General features: G+C 36.8%; 3 protein-coding genes across 4 annotated transcripts; 1 reads left to right on the top strand and 2 right to left on the bottom strand.

Annotated features, from left to right (window-relative positions):
* Positions 1-2,662: 2,662 nt before the first annotated feature.
* On the bottom strand, positions 2,663-6,195 carry LOC133862069 (receptor-like protein 53). Its single transcript, XM_062297929.1, has 2 exons — positions 3,078-6,195; positions 2,663-2,932 (listed from the first exon to the last, which is right to left on the bottom strand). The coding sequence occupies exon 1, from the start codon at positions 6,193-6,195 to the stop codon at positions 3,121-3,123; it is 3,075 nt and encodes a 1,024-aa protein (XP_062153913.1). The 3' UTR covers positions 2,663-2,932; positions 3,078-3,120.
* Positions 6,196-10,134: 3,939 nt separating this feature from the next.
* On the top strand, positions 10,135-13,033 carry LOC133861566 (transcription initiation factor TFIID subunit 6-like). 2 transcript variants are annotated; one of them, XM_062297353.1, is made up of 3 exons: positions 10,135-11,993; positions 12,095-12,196; positions 12,582-13,033. In XM_062297353.1, exons 1-3 carry the CDS (start codon positions 11,954-11,956, stop codon positions 12,899-12,901), a joined length of 462 nt encoding a protein of 153 aa, XP_062153337.1. In that variant the 5' UTR covers positions 10,135-11,953; the 3' UTR covers positions 12,902-13,033. The 2 variants fall into 2 exon arrangements, with proteins under 2 accessions (XP_062153337.1, XP_062153335.1); XM_062297351.1 differs by having other exon boundaries at positions 10,451-11,993; positions 12,501-13,033.
* A 507-nt stretch (positions 13,034-13,540) lies between these two features.
* LOC133860173 (uncharacterized) lies at positions 13,541-13,999 on the bottom strand. Its single transcript, XM_062295831.1, has one exon. The coding sequence runs from the start codon at positions 13,962-13,964 to the stop codon at positions 13,551-13,553; it is 414 nt and encodes a 137-aa protein (XP_062151815.1). The 5' UTR covers positions 13,965-13,999; the 3' UTR covers positions 13,541-13,550.
* Between the last annotated feature and the right edge of the window lie 2,331 nt (positions 14,000-16,330).

Genomic DNA, 16,330 nt, shown 5'->3' with positions numbered 1-16,330 from the left:
CCAAACCCAGGATATCCACTATTCAGAAGACAAAGCTAGATACAAAGCAGTAACACTCACATACCCTTGATGTAGTGGCCGTACCTTGCTCTCTAACGTGTAACCCAACACGAACGCTTCCCAACCAGGTCTCCTACCTGAAGGGGTCTTCAACGGAATCCTTTACCTTAGGGCCAACCCCTAAGATAGACTTCACAGCCGATCAAATCACACACTTGGCAAGGATTTAGAGGAAATATCACGTCTCTAAGCTGTAGAGAATTCACCACCGAATTCTATGTTGAAAGTATGCCTAGAGCCATTTATTTATAGGCTTAGGAAACCCAAAATCAACTCAAAAATGGATTCTGAGACACGCGCGTCCGGACGGGAGCCAGGGCCGTCCGGATGGGCCAAGTTTTTCTTGTCTGGAAAGTAATTCTGGAATTTTCTGCAGGGCTGTCCGAACGGGAAAATCTTTCCGTCCGGATGCTTATTGTGACCGTCTGGATGGTCAATTGACATCATTTTTTGTCAGCTTTCCAACGACACCGATTTCGTCCCAATCCGATATTTGAGTAAAACGTTATGTCCAAAATACTGGAGGGCGTCCGGACGGCTTAACCGAGCGTCCGGACGGTCAACTGCAACCGCTTTTCCAAAATAGTACTGAAAGCTCCCATAACAAGGCTACGTCCGGACAGTGTTGCCCTAGCGTCCGGACGGTTGCACTTTGGCTGCACGAAATTACCATAATAAGACTTGGAGCGTCCGGACCTTGAAGGCTAACGTCCAGACAGTTGAACTGGTGCACGCAATTTCCATATATGAAGCTTGATCGTCCGGACCATGAAGGTTAACGTCCGGACGGATGAACTTGGTCTGCACGTTCTTGCCTTATAGAGGACATCGTCTGGACGGGATCACACATCGTCCGGACGGTAGCAGCCGTCTTCTCATAATTGTGTCTTGAGGCAGAAACCCTAATTCTTGTCAAACACTGAATGGCGTCCGGACGGTATAACCACGTCGTCCGGACGGATGCACTGAAATACTGGGATTTTCTTGAACTCTGAACTGTGTCTTGAGGCAGAAACCTTAATTCTTGTCAAACACTGAATGGCGTCCAGACGGAATAACCACGTCGTCCGGACGGATGCACTGAAACACTGAGATTTTCTCGAACTCTGAAGAGCGTCTGAACGATTTGCCATTACATCCGGATAGATGCATTGAAACACTGAGATTTTCTCGAACTCTGAAGAGCGTCTGAACGATTTGCCATTACGTCCGGACGGATGCACTGAAACACTAGGATTTTCTCGAACTCTGAAGAGCGTCCGAACGATTTGCCATTACGTCCGGACGGATGCAATCTTGAACTGTTCGAAGCTTCTAGACATTGATGGGCTTCCGGAAGGAAAGATCTCGTCGTCCGGACGGATGTTGCTGACTGATGAGCGTCCGGACGGAATACCACGTCATCCGGACGGCTGACAGGAAAACGAAATAAATCCTTGAAAACTTCACAGAATCTTCTCGAAGAACATAGCTGAAGAGTAGACTCTGAATAAAGCAGCATCCCTGTGAAAGCAGGAACATTACATAAAAGTGATTTTGTCCAACAAAATGCAGCCAACACAAAAACTAACACTTTTCCCTAATAACATGTATCAGTTTTCATCTAAATCCATTGGTTAAATACAATACAAGGCTCTGTTTATTTTAGCATAAAAAGAAATATATTTTTGGTGTTTAGTGCAATAAAAAATAATAGTCAACCGAAAACGTTTTCAGTTTGACAGACAAAGCTTATGTAATTTTCATAAAATGATTTCTATTTTTTAAAATTGTAAACCATTTATTGAGTTTGAGCTTCTCATTCTCAAATCGCCGAATCACCACCAGAACTTCGCCAAAACTCAAATTTTTTGGTCAATTTTTTTTAAAAAAAGTATTTTATATTAATATTTTTATGTTGTAAATAAAAATTAATTTTTATTAATTAATATGATTAAATGAAAATATCAAAAATATTTATGATTTTCCGTAGGCACAAAACGCCAAAACAAACAGAGGCTAAATGAGAATTTGATTACTCAACTCAGGAAACGAACAAAGGTACTATAGAAGCAATTAAGTATGGGAAGCATGGATAAAAAGAAAAGAAGTGATGCAATTTCAAACTAGAACCTGATATTCTACTATAGGCTATAGTCATGCCGCTTCTTTTTCTTCTATGTTGCTGCCCTTGTTGCGTTAAAAATGCCTTTATGTTGTTCCTGGAAACTATTGCCCATGCCTATTTTTTTTAATGGAAGATTTGGGTTGTTGCTAGTGATAGATTTGAGCTATTTAAGGTTTGAATATGATATAACTTTTCTCAAAATAGGACTAAAGGCTAAACTTAACTATTTTAACCAATATATATATAGATTTAGCCATTTATATATTTTAGTAAATAAAATATTAAATAAATGATTAAATTTACCTCTTCCTATCAGCTTAAACTTTTGGAATAAGTGGTGATTAAACACCGACTATATATCCCCTCCCTCTTTTCCGAAACAAGTACAAACAAAATAAATAAATAAAAAGAAAAAAAATAAATTGAAAATCACAACACAAAATAAGGGAAGTTTCAACAAATACAACCCTCTTAATTGGATATGTAGTTTGTTTAATTGAAAAAGTGAAAAGAGTAAAAATAAGTAAAATAAAAAGAGAAAACAGGAGCTCCATTGCATGAATTCAAACTTCAATAGCTGACAAAGCTATTCACATCGATTCTTCTCAAATCTTCGTTATGAGATTTTGGAGAAACCCTTCACCCTCAAAAAATGAATTCCAGGATTTTGATATTGTCTTTGCAGTCGCTCTTCTCACCTCTTAAGCTCTAGTAGTGGAAGCACAGACATCCAACGATGGGAAGAAACGTACGTTAGAATAACACCTAAGCATTTTAAATACAACATTTTAAATGTCATACTTATCCAAAATACACCAAAACAATTAATAATGAAAAAGGCCTGGAAGAAACACATCACACACAGAAAAATAAGACTAAAAGTAGAAAACATGGGTATAATAATACATACATTGCTTTGGGAAGGCTTCCTATCCAAACTATTTTATTTAGTTTCAGCGTCTCCTCCTACTTGGTGGCCTTATTCGGACGGTCTTCATTAACCTATCATGGTTCCTTGCGATCAAAATGGGCCCAATTATTACTCCAACAACAAATCCAAATCCATATCCAATCACAACTATTTTCCAACCAAATTCAAATGGCGATCCAGAGTCTTGATTTTCTTCAAAGATCGGCAGGTGAGAAGATGGCTCATTAGAATTCCCACATTTCCTTGTCAATGGTCTCCCACACAATCCTGGATTCCCCTCAAATGAATCGTTTTCAAATGTATCAAATTGTTTCCCCTGTGGTATAGGTCCCGTGAGATTATTATGAGAGACATTGAAGAATTCTAAGAAAGTAAGTTGTGTTAGCTGTTGTGGAATCTCTCCTGACAATTTGTTCTGAGAAAGGTCCAATGCTTCCAACTCTGTAAGTTTTCCCAAAGACAATGGGATGTGATCAATGAGATTGTTATTAGAAAGATTGAGCAACTGAGCTCCCTTTAAATTGCCAAAAGATTCTGGGATCTTACCAACAAATTTGTTGCTAGAGAAATCAATCGCTGTGAATAATTCTTGGACCTTCTCATAGAAAACATTCCTGCCTTTGTTTGTGATCATCATAGAGTAAGTATAAGGGTGAGAAATATCAAAAAACTGACCAAAACCTTTTGGCATTTCCACGTCTCCATCTTCATGAATATACGTGGAGCCATGCACATTCTCAAATTTTCTGGCCCTCAAATTTTCAAAAATTCTTAATGGCAGTTTTCCCATAAAATCATTGTAGGAGATGTCAAGGATTCGCATTTTGGTAAACTTAAAATATGTTTGAGGTGTCCCAACTGGACCGTTGAATTTGTTTGACCGTAAAATGAGAACCTCTAAATTTGGAAGATGTCCCAACCAAAATGGAAATATATCAATGAATTGGTTATCACGAAGATCAATGACCTTTAGCATCGTGCACTTGGCCAGTGATCTCGGTAAATGCCCCTGGAATTTGTTTTGACTGAAATTTATCATCACCAAGTTGCCTCCTTTTATCCAACTTTCTGGAATGCTTCCTTGAAATTTGTTCCGTCGCAGATCAAGCACTGATAGATTTGCACCAAAGTTGTCCAAGCATCGAGGAAGGGAGCCACTAAGGTTGTTCTTAGCCAAATCAAGGACTTCAAGAGAAGTGAGATTGCAAAACAATTCTGGTATATTTCCAGTCAATGAGTTGTTTGAAATATGAAAAAACTTTGTGGAAACTGGTGGAATATGAAGCGATCCTTGGAGCAAATTGAAACTGAGATCAAGAAAATCTAGAGAAGTCCATGGAAGAAAAACTGGAGGTTGAGCAAAGCCTATGAGAATGTTGTTAGAAAGATCAAGAACTTGTAGGCTTGTAGTGCTTGTGTTCAACATCCATTCCGGGACTTGCCCACAAATCTTGTTGTTGGACATGTTTAAATACTCCAATTCATGTTGGTTTCTTAGGAAATTTGGAAACTCACTCAAGTTGCACGAAGAAAATCCTAAAGCAACAAAATTTTGACGAGTTGCATTGGCATCGGCTTCTTTAGTAAGTAACAACAATTCATTACCAGAAATATGCAAGGTATTTAAATGTTTGAGCTTAGCAAACTCATCAAACTTCACAATGCCGTTAAGGTAGTTCTCAGAAAGATCAAGGACTTCAAGATTCTTGAGGTTGAAGAGTGAGTTTGAAATTTGACCATGAAGCTTGTTGGCTGCAAGGTCCAAGAAACTTAATTGTGTGAGGTTCATAGGCACAAAAGTAACTGGACCAGTTAAACGATTGTTGCTCAAGTCAAGGGAGGTCAACCGTGTCTCGTTCATAAGCCCAAAATGCATTTCACTACTCAAAAGATTATCAGACAAATAAATGAACAACAGTTGTGGCAAGTTTAGAAGCTCAAAAGGGACAGGACCAGTCAATTGATTGTTGGAAATGTCTAGACCAAAGAGTTGAAGAAGGTTTCCAAGTGAAGGTGGGACGTTACCCACGAAAGCGTTATATGAAAGGTCAAGATAAGTGAGTTTAGTGAGGTTACCAAGGGAAGGTGGGACGTTACCCACGAAAGAGTTTTTTGAAAGGTCAAGATGAACGAGTTTAGTGAGGTTGCCAAGTGAAGAGGGGATGCTACTCGCAAAAGCATTAAATGAAAGGTCAAGAGAAGTGAGTTTAGTAAGTTTACCAAGTGAAGATGGAATGGACCCTGAGATATTGCAACCTCTCATATTCAACTCAATCAAGAAGCCAAGTTTTCCCATGGAAGCGGGTAGCACACCTGAGAAACTCGTGTATTGGAGATCCAATGTATCAAGCGGACTACTCCATGTAAAGCTAGGCAAATAACCGGTGAGGCCAATATTGTCACGTACAAAAAGAAACCGTAAATTTGATAGCTTGAAGATGCCTACTGGAAATTCCCCATGCAAACCACAATCACCAAGAGAGAGGGACTTTAAAGAAGACAAATTTGTCAAAATATTAGGCACCGTGGAGCTAATGTTCACCCCACTCAAATCAAGCTTTTGTAGGCTGGTCAAATTTTGAACTAAGTTTCTTAGGCTGGGCTTTTTGAGTTCCAAATCACTGTTATAAGACAAATCAAGGGATAACAAGTGCAACAATTGTGAAATTCCGAAAGGGATTTGGCCAGAAAGCATAGAATAAGAGAGATCGAGATGTGTTAGTCTTGAAAGATCACGTACTTGGGATGGGATGTGAGAGTTGTTGAAGTTATTGTACGCAAGGTTAAGCCTTTCGAGGTGAACAAGGCGGAAAAGGCTACTGGTGGAGTTAATAGAACCAAATAGACAGTTGTTACTGAGGTGGAGGCCAATTACATGACCTGTGTCCTTATCGCACTCCACCCCATCCCATGAGCAGCAATCACTTTTGTCTCCTTCTACCGTCCAAGACGCAACCTTTTGATCACAAGTAGGAAGATAAAAAGATGGAGAATTGTTCATGATAAAGCTTTCCTTGAATTGCAACAAGGCAGAGCTGTCATCATGATGGCACAGGGGTTGCATGGAAGGAGAAGAAAGGGTGAATATAAGATGCATCTGTGAAAGTAAGAAAAGGAAGAGAGAAAGCGATAAACCCATAATGCTTTGTGTGGCACTCTAATTAGATAAAGGCTTGGGAGTGAGGCTTAATTGGAGAGAGCTTTTATTTATAGGGTGGACAGAGCCTTACATGCGCAGTGGACCAGCCCAGACCACGACCCCAAAGTCTTTTTTGTTACGATTAATTATTATCTAGGTTGCTCCAATTAAATTCAATATATATGAATGGTTTTATTTTGATTAATTAATTACCAACCGAAACAACGCAATAACTCTCATAGGCACTTGAGAAACGTGGAATTGACTTCCACTACGAAAAGATGAAGTCCTCCACTAGCAGGTGATATATCTAAGTCAGCAAAAACAATGAAGTCGTCCACTATATATGATTATTAGCTTTTATTAGCTTTTAGCTTTGTCTGTAATTAGTCATAATTAATTTTCATAATATTTCATATTCATAACCGACCTTTGCACGCCTAATATATTTTCTCTGCTGTTCAAACATCTTGCCTCGGCAACCTAATTAATTAAGGTACGCCTTCATTAATATTTGGAATATCTCGGTACAACAACTCAACAAGGTTTTCCTCCAACACAATTTAATAAGGACATATAATTCTCACATGTTTTATTAATAGAGAATACAAAAAATACATCTAAAAATCGCATGCATTATATTTTGAACATATATCGAGATACTGCAAATTCTTCTCTTGTGACATTTTTGGCGTTCTTATATTATAACAACCCAAGAACTAAAATTAGAACACGTAACAAAATCTTAAGACTAATATATGTTAGTCTTTACTCTCGTGTATCACACTCATATCACACTGACCGATGTAACTATGATAAAAAAGGTTACCAAGTACAAGCAAAGTACACTACACATGAATTTTTCAATCAAATCTCATTGATTTGAATCATTTAATTACCATACTTATTTATCCAAGCTCTCTTATAAATAGGAGTATTTTTTTTTTTTTTTTGAACAGAAAAATCATGTATTGCATTATTAAAGAAATCATTAGAATTGATCCCATAATAAATAAGAGTCTAATGTACTATGAAAAGAATATCAAGGAATAAAAAGTAAAATGTAGCCCTTTGGGCTTTATCCTGTGAACTTAAGTTATAAACCAACCTACAAAAAATTCATTGTTCTTATTTTTATTTATTCCGCTTTTCATTTTATATTCCTATAACATTATGATTTTCTTCATGGTATCGATCAAAGCTTCAGGTCTCTTGTGATGATGGGTCTTTCCCTCTAGTTGTTGTCCACGTGTTTGGCCATTAGTTGTCACACGTGAGGGGGCGTGTTAAAGTGTCCCTCATCACAAAGATTTCATTCACCTAGGTACTTTATAAGCCATGATGTCTCATCATCTCTATGATTATAGGAGAAAACAATAATTACAATAAATCTCTTAAATCAAATCCCCTAATATACATGGAATATATTCTTTAACAAGAATTACAGTTAGTTCAGTATTTGACACCTACGTCCACCACTTCGAATGGCCTTTTAAGGCTATATTGTGCTCTCATCGACTTTGTTTACAATAAAAATGTCCCAATTTATAAGGTTGTGATTGAATACAAGTATGGTAACTTAACCCGTAAATAGATAATATTTCAATATATATCAACCAAATATGAAATATAAAGAAAATATAATATATTTTTCATATATTTTAACAATTCGTAGCTCTTAAAAGAAACTATATATGATTTTATCACTTCAGGTCTTGATCAAGCTCCAAAGAGCAGGAATCAGCCAAAACAGCAATAACCCCTACAATTCAAGCTAGGAAACCGCCTGCGCATGGAAAGACCGGAGAACATGTGAAAAACCCAGCTTTGGATCGACACACCACACTTGTACAACACATGCACCACTTCTGCGAAATAAGTGCTCCACTAAGAAAACGATGAAGTCTATTACATAATTATAGCTTTTAGATTTGTATGCAATTAGTCATAAAAAGATGACTAATTAATATTTATTCATAACCAACCTTTAATTGTTAGCGAATTCTTTTTGCTGTCGAAACTTCTTCCTCAAACAACCTAAGGACCACCATAATTTTTGGTACAACAAAGTTTTCTTTCAACTTAATTTACTAAATGCATATAATTCTCACATCCGTTATTAATAGAGCATGTGAAAAATGTAGATGAGAGTCACATACATTATATATATATATATATATAACGACCAAACGAAAAGATTATTTGCGCTATCCCTCAAAAGGATTAGACTGTTTAAAGTTTCTTTAGAATCTCTTGTAAAGCTCAGTTTCTCTTAGTAATTAGGTAATGTGAGACTTAACACTCAAATCATTATTATAAACTACCCACTATATCTGGACTACTCCTCATATTTTCAATGTGAAATCAGGGTATTCGTTTGATAGAAAAAGCTTATTTCATAGTTAACCAAAAATATTTTTAATTTGACAGAAAAAGCTTATTTAATTTTCGTAAAATAGCTTCTATTTTTTAAAATTGTAAACCATTTTTTTTAAGTTTAAGCTTCTCATTCTAAAATCTCCAAAACACCGTTAGAACTTTGCCGAAACTCAAATTTTTAGGTCAATTTTTTTTTTTTTTTTTAAAAAAAATGTATTTTATATTAATATTTTTATGTTGCAAATGAAAAATTGATTTTAATATATTAATATGATTAAATGAAAATATAAAAAATATTTGTGATATTCTATAGGCACCAAACACCGAAAAATGTATTCAATAAAAATAATTTTCTTGAAAAATAATTTTTTCAAAAATAATTTTTGGCAAAAAATATTTTATATCGAAACAAACGGAGCTTAAATGAGAATTTGATTACTCAACTATGGAAACAAACAAAGGTATAGAAGCAAGTACGGAAAGCATGTATAAAAAGAAAAGTAATGCAATTTCAATTCTATAAAATCAACAAACTACGCATAGTACGTACGTACCTTGATCAGCCCCAGAGCAGATATAGATCTTTTAGGAAACTGCTGCAAACTTAGTAGCCACTGTGAACCGATGAACACAATCTGTATAAATGGTGGATAAATTCAAATTTTGCCATCTTCTAAATAGTGTTTTTTGAAAGTAACTTGGTTACACTTCAATTTACGACTGGAGATTTCATTTTTCTGTTGTTACATATATAGGCCCATTTACATCTAATATTTTCCAATTCTGTTGCAGGTTAATTTGGGCAGGTTTATAACAATCTCCAGACACGTTTGACAAAAACTTTGCTCAATACATTTTTGGATCCAAAACGGGCATTGACTCAACAGTATGGTGCAATTCAAGAGTTAGCAGCCTTATGACCCAATGTGGTATTCTCATCTCCCATGCTTCATGTAACTGAGGAGGAAAAGAAAACTTTATGTACTGTTAAATTCATGTTTAATTTGAAAGTAATCTCTATATCCACAAACTGGTGGGCATCCTATAGCTGTTAAAGCCCAAGCTAAGCGATTAAGTTTTGGCTTAAGAGAAGTGGATGAAGTGCAAATTAGAGGAAATAGAAAAGTAGATGAGAGAATGGAATAAAAGAAAATTATATATAACTTTTGTCTTTCGTCTCAAAAAGGCGATCTAGTTCGCATGATGTTTCATAGCTGTTATTTTCTTTTATGGACCAAAAGAAAATAGCCAAATGGCTTAAAAAGGGCTTGGGTTTTTTAACATTGCCTCGAGCAAGAAATTTGGGCCAACTATAGGCTAAAAGGTTAAATGAGCTTGGGCCTTTAAACATTTGCCACAAGTTAGAAATTGGGCCAACAATGGGCCAAAGAGAAGAGGCCAATTATAGCCAAAATGATAACTCATGAATGATTTTTTTTTTTTTTTTTTTAATGTTCAACTGAAACAAATACAATACAACTGAAACATACCTTACAAAAAGTAAGGTTAGGTGAAAACACAAAAAGGAGACAAACAATGAAACAAAAGAGAAGTGAAATAAGGAAAGTGAAAAGAGACCCATAGGCCATACTGTGATGACCAATTTAAGGTAGAGAAGAGAAACATAGAACAAACTGTGATTCTGTGAAGAAATAAAATTCAAAGGAAGAGGGAGGCTCACGTGTAAGAGAAAAATAAAGAGAGGGAGATTGAGGTGTAGAAAATTTTGAGAGAAAGACATGTTTCTAGAAGACATGGGAGTAAGAAAGGACACAGATCATGGATGTAAAACCATTAAAAGTGAAGAAGAGGTCAAGGGCTCTTCTTTTCCTGTACTATAAAGAAAAACCATCAAAATTTGAGAGTAGAGCTGGAAGCTTGCAGAGCACTAGCTAACAAAAAAGAAGAAGAAAGAACTAGAAGCTGAGAGAAATGTGACATGAAAACGTGGCAGAAGGTGCATCAAACTAAAGGAGGCATTTTTTTTTTGGTTGTGTTAAGAAGAAATTAAAGATGGAGATTTAGACAAGAAAATGAAGTTGGTCTAGAAGGAAAAGAATATGGAGTAGGTGGCGTGTGTAGAAAATTAGAGGGGCTGACATGTATAAATTAAAGAAAAAGGAGACATGTGGCCGTGAAGGAGGAACGGAGGACTTACAGCAATAACGAAAAGAAACCTTTTATTCGGTTGAAGGACTTATAGCAACGGAGATTTCACTCACGTCCTAGAGGCGATGGCTATGGCATCGGTAGCTGGGAAAGGTCTGCAGAGAGGGTTTCTAGCAATGGGTTGTCTGAATCCGAGGTGGTGGTGTTGAAATACGACATTGTGAGAGGAGGTAACAAATGGGTTCTTGTTCTTGTTGAAGAATGATGTGTTTGATGAAAGGTCCGAAGGAACAAAGGATGTCTGACGAAGCTTTGTTTGAGGTGTTGCTGGGGGCTTGTAAGATTTATGGGAAGGTGGATGTAGCTAAGAGTTTTGATTTTGGTTGTTTGTTGTTTGTTGGGAAGATGGCCGAATAGGATGAAGTTCAAATTTGATTTCTTGGGTTTATGTGGCCGATTGGGTTGAGGCTTGTTGTGTGGCCTGAGAACGAGTTTAGTATCTACAGATAAGGATTTAACAAGAGACTGGGCGTGGATTCTGTGGTTAAGTGTTTGAAGATGAGGGGTTTACGGTTGCAGAGGATTATGTTACGGTTTCTGTGTGGGTGGAGAAACAGAGGTGAAGGTGATGGATTGTTTCTGGCTGAGCTAAAAAAAAAAAAGACGTTGCAGACATAATGGATTGTCTCTTCTTGGTGGTAGAGAAACAATGTTCGCATGATGTTTCATAGCCGTTATTGCTCTAGTTTAGTTTCTCCCTGAATCTCCGCGGATCAGCAAAAGATTTTCTTTCATGATTTTGCCTTTAATTTCCATAACTCCCTCCATGGGTCTCTTCTCCACAATGCCTTTAAACTGTGTTTAGTGTTTCATCAACTTTCTGAAATCAGTAGTAGTGATAAGGAAAGTCGCTACACTACTTAATTCCATTTGCTATGAGACCTTTCAATCTATGTAAACTTTCTTGGAGAAAAATAAAAAATGAAGACATGAGGCAGTATCTGAACTGCCTCATTTAAGAGTTGTTTTAAACCTTCTTTCTCCAATCCATGTTATGTTTGAGTTTCAACATCCTATTTCTACTTATCTAAAGGGATTTTGAGCTGTTTTTATGCTTCTATACTTTGCAAGTAGGTTCGCATCCTAATACTGCCAAATCTTGAGCCATATATGCGACTTCTTGAACCAGAGATGCTTCTTGAGGAGCAAAAGAATGAGATGAAGAGGCATGAGGCTTGGCGAGTTGGCGTGTTTATGGAGCCCTGCTGGTGAGCTGCTTTTCTAACCCAATGCTTGCATGATTGTACTATTGTAGAAGTTTTAGGAATGGGTTTACATTTAAGACCTTGCTTTTACCGGCATGCAACAGGTCAATGTATATATGATCGGCTCAACATGTTCTCACCTCAGCCATCCCTGTCAGCACGTGCAGTATGGAGGACCAATGCAAGAGTTATTACCACCCCACCAAGTAAGAAATATGCTGCTTCTTCTTCTTTTTTGGGCTCGAAACAATTCCATTTAAACATATGCTATTTATGAGTGTTTACATAGTTAAATGTATATGTAAGGTTTCAATGAACTGCAATTGGAGCACGATTTTTGTGTGAATGATGTTTAAGATTTGTTAGGTAGGAAGATTGTGCGAGTGATGTTTAAGATTTCTTTGGAATACTAGGATTGGATGCATATGTATGGTCACAGGCATATTTGATCAATGTTCATATTACTTGAGGCCAGACTAAATGCTTTTTAATCCTTGTTAAATCACAAAGATAAACGCAAGGGGAGCATGGAACACTTGGAAGAGCAGCCACCGCACAAGAAAATAGCAACTGATGGTCCAATTCTTGCAGGGTCGACCAATTCCTCGTCATCTCACATGGAAGAGACACCATCTCCCCTGGAAGAGAAAGCTGTGGTTCCACCAGCTCCTTCGGTTGATTCTAATGTAGGCCCATCATCATCCTATAGACAACCGCCTAATGACATAAATTTGGATGGCAGAGGTAGGACAGACATGCGTGATAGTCAAGCTCTCAATAGGTCAGCTGTCCTCTCCCAGATATGGAAAAATGACTTGGATTCTGGGCGTCTCCTGGTATTGATATTTGAGCTGTTTGGTGAAGGCCATTTATCCTTCATTCCAGCTCCCGAGATGTCTATGTTCTTATGACCATTTGTACAAAGATCTGCACTTTCATAGTTACTCATATGTGTACAAATTACACTTGCAGATAGAATTTTAGAGTTCTCGAGACCAAATCTTTTGCTGAATTTCTATGAAGCTTTTATGAACTATTAATAATACTGTTGATCATCTGTTCAAAAAAAAAATAATAATAATAATACTGTTGATCATGTGTTGATTGTCTGGAATTTGGATGTGTTAGGCCTATTTACTGCACCAAGATTAGCACGAAGTTGGAGCTGGTATGACCTCTAGAGTCTAGAACTAGAAGTGACAATTTGTGTTCCCGTCATGTCAAGCCATGTGTAAGTGACTATATAGGCTAATCATAACCGACTCATTTAATTAAACATGTTGGACTCTTTAACCCTAACATGTTAATTTTGTGTCGGATTCGCGAGTCGTATAATTTTTATTTTTTTTTACTTATTTAGAATTCTTAGCATCTTGGCTGACAAAAAAAAGTTCATTTATTTCCATTAGTAACTATTATCAAAATTGAGGAAAGGGGAAAAAAAACCAAAACGAAATTACTTCACTATAGTGCAAAATATGGAGGATGCAATAATTTCTAATCCGGGCAATCAGCGTAATCGGAGTTTGAATATTTGATATCTCCAGTACATCGGTGAACTTAAACGGCCACCTTTGTGGACTCACGTTCAACAGCTTTCTTCAGGAAGCTATCCTCTTCCAGGGCCATTTGAATCGGCAAGAATCCAATGTTATTAGCCATAGCAAGCATCATTTTCTTGGTTTCCTCCTTGAACTCCTCAAGGTCAATTGCTCCATTGGAGTCATGATCGAACTGCATGAACAAGGAATCATAGACACGAGCAAGCTCATCTGGATCAGGCTTCACGTCTATCCCAAAGTGGGTCTCAAAGATCCTCAGACTCTGCAACTCCTTCAACATCTCTACATAGGAGAGAAGACCATTTTGGTCTGTGTCAAGGCGAGCAAAACGGTCACGTATTGAGACATTGAATGCTTCTTCATCCTCCACGAAGTTGAAGATGGTGGCAGCATCCAATACTTCTACACTCATTTTTCTCTTAAAGCTTGGAGATGGAGACTAGTGTTTTGATTTTGAATTTTTTGATGAAAAAGAAGGTGGTGTTCTCATGTATATATATAGGCATGTTTAGAGGCGTTGTATTTTTGTAGTAGAGCATGTGAACACTTTGTATGCTGTTTTCAACTCTCCCACTTTTCAGCCTCTAGTTTCTCTTTGCCATAGTTTTTTGAATTCTCACCGTTGTGCTTGTTTCTGTTCCTCTTTTATTACCTGCCGGTTTAAACTCTGTTTTCATAAGTGAATCAAACATGTGAAATGTTTACTTTTAAATCGGAGGTGAATTATAAAGACTGTTTAAATTTAAAATCAATGCTTTGATACATATTAAATTATTAATTGTTCCAAAAGAGTAAATTTACTCATTTAATTAACATCCGAACAATAGTTTTCTCAACAGTATTATTGAAGGATTATGTGCAGCTCTCCATGTGAGTCAGGTGGAATTGTGAAACAATGGGCTTAGAATGTTTAGAAAGTCGAACAAATTGGAAGATCACCGACCCAAAAGGAAAAAGAGAAAGAAGACTTGAGGAAGGTCAAAAGCATCCCAGAAAAGAACGTTGTTTTGGGCAAACTGAGAAGACCGTCATCCTCCATACTCGGATTCTTCATTCTTGTGGGTAGGAAAAAACGAAATCTTGACTTCAAAAACAAGGAGACCCACAGATTAATTTTACTCACACTTTCGGTCCCCCAAAGCCAAGATTTTTTTTATTCCATGTCTCCAACTGTAATCTAACCCCAACCACCATAGATAACTCGCTAACGACGCTAAGGCCATATATCCAAAGATGATTATGCAACGAAGAATGAAAAGGGAAACAAAGTAGATGTCAAACGATCATCTCTGATCTTCCAAAAGCATCTACTGCACGTATTTACGCCTCTCTCGTAGCTGTAGCCTGTCGATGACAACCCAGCGACTTTTCTTCATATTCTTCCACCGGAAATTACAGAAGAATTTTGTAGTCCCCCAACTGTTTGGTTTAAAGCTGAACACGGAGGCGCCACGTGGTTTGAACGTTTGGACACCGAGATCGTCGTCGTTTGATTTTCGGTCCCCAAAGCCAATTTCTTTTCTCCATTTTCCTGTTTAGTTGCTTTGTTTTGTTTAGTAAAACATGAGAAATGTTATATATCACGTAATTAGTCTATAAATATCTCATTTTGTTGATGTGATAGGGTGTAGTGGTCATTAGATCAGTCATTATTAATATCCAATCCAATTGCTATTAGACCTTGCCATGTCAGCATAATAAGATATTTGTAAAATATTAATGTGGTAGGTATATAGCATGAATCATTAAAAAAAAAAAAAAAAAAAAACCAACTAGAAGCTAGGTTGGCATACAAAAGATTATAAGTTATGAAATAATTACACTACCCAATGAGCTTATTGGTCTAAATCTAATGCTCAGGATTCAAACCCTTAAGAGAATAATCTTGTACAAATTCAGAGGATTTTGGAGCCAAGCCTGCGGGCTAGTTTCAACAAATATTCCAATGGAAGCACAGAAATCCAACGATGACAAGAAAAATTAAAATTACAAATTAAAGTGTATATATATATATATATAAAAGATCCTACCAAAGCATTTTACATACAACATCTTAATGTCATACTTAATCCAAATTAAAATACACCAAAACAATAATGAAAAAGGGAAGGAATGCGTCACAGATACAAAAATAAGATTAAAAGTAGAAAACACACATTGCTTTGGGAAGGCATCCTATCCAAACTATTTTATTTAATTTCAGCATCTCCTCCTACTCAGTGGCCTTATTCGGAAGGTCTTCATTAACCAACCGTGCTTCCTTACGATCAAAATAGGTCCAATTATTATTCCAACAACAAATCCAAATCCAAATCCATATCCAATCACATTTCCTAATCAATGGTCTCCCACACAATCCTGGATTCCCCTCATATGAATTGTTTTCAAATGTACCAAATTGTTTCCCTCGTAGTATAAGACCCATGAGATTATTACGAGAAACATCAATGAATTCTAAGAAAGTAAGTTGTGTTAGCTGCTATGGAATCTCTCCTGACAATTTGTTCTGAGAAAGGTCCAACGCTTCCAAATCTGTAAGGTCTCCTAAAGACAATGAGATGTGACTGTTGAGATTGTTATTAGAAAGATTGAGAAACTACGCTCCCTTTAAATTTTCAATAGATTCTAGAATATCACCGACAAATTTGTTGCTCGAGAAATCAATGGCTGTAAATAATTCTTGGACCTTCTCATAAAAAACATTCCTACCTTTGTTTGTCATCATCATAGAGTAAGTATAAGGGCGAAGAAAATCCAAACGCCAACCAAAATTTGGAT

Source organism: Alnus glutinosa, chromosome 2 (genome assembly GCF_958979055.1).
Source record: "Alnus glutinosa chromosome 2, dhAlnGlut1.1, whole genome shotgun sequence".
NCBI lineage: Eukaryota > Viridiplantae > Streptophyta > Magnoliopsida > Fagales > Betulaceae > Alnus > Alnus glutinosa.
This window is presented reverse-complemented; position numbering and strand designations above follow the sequence as displayed.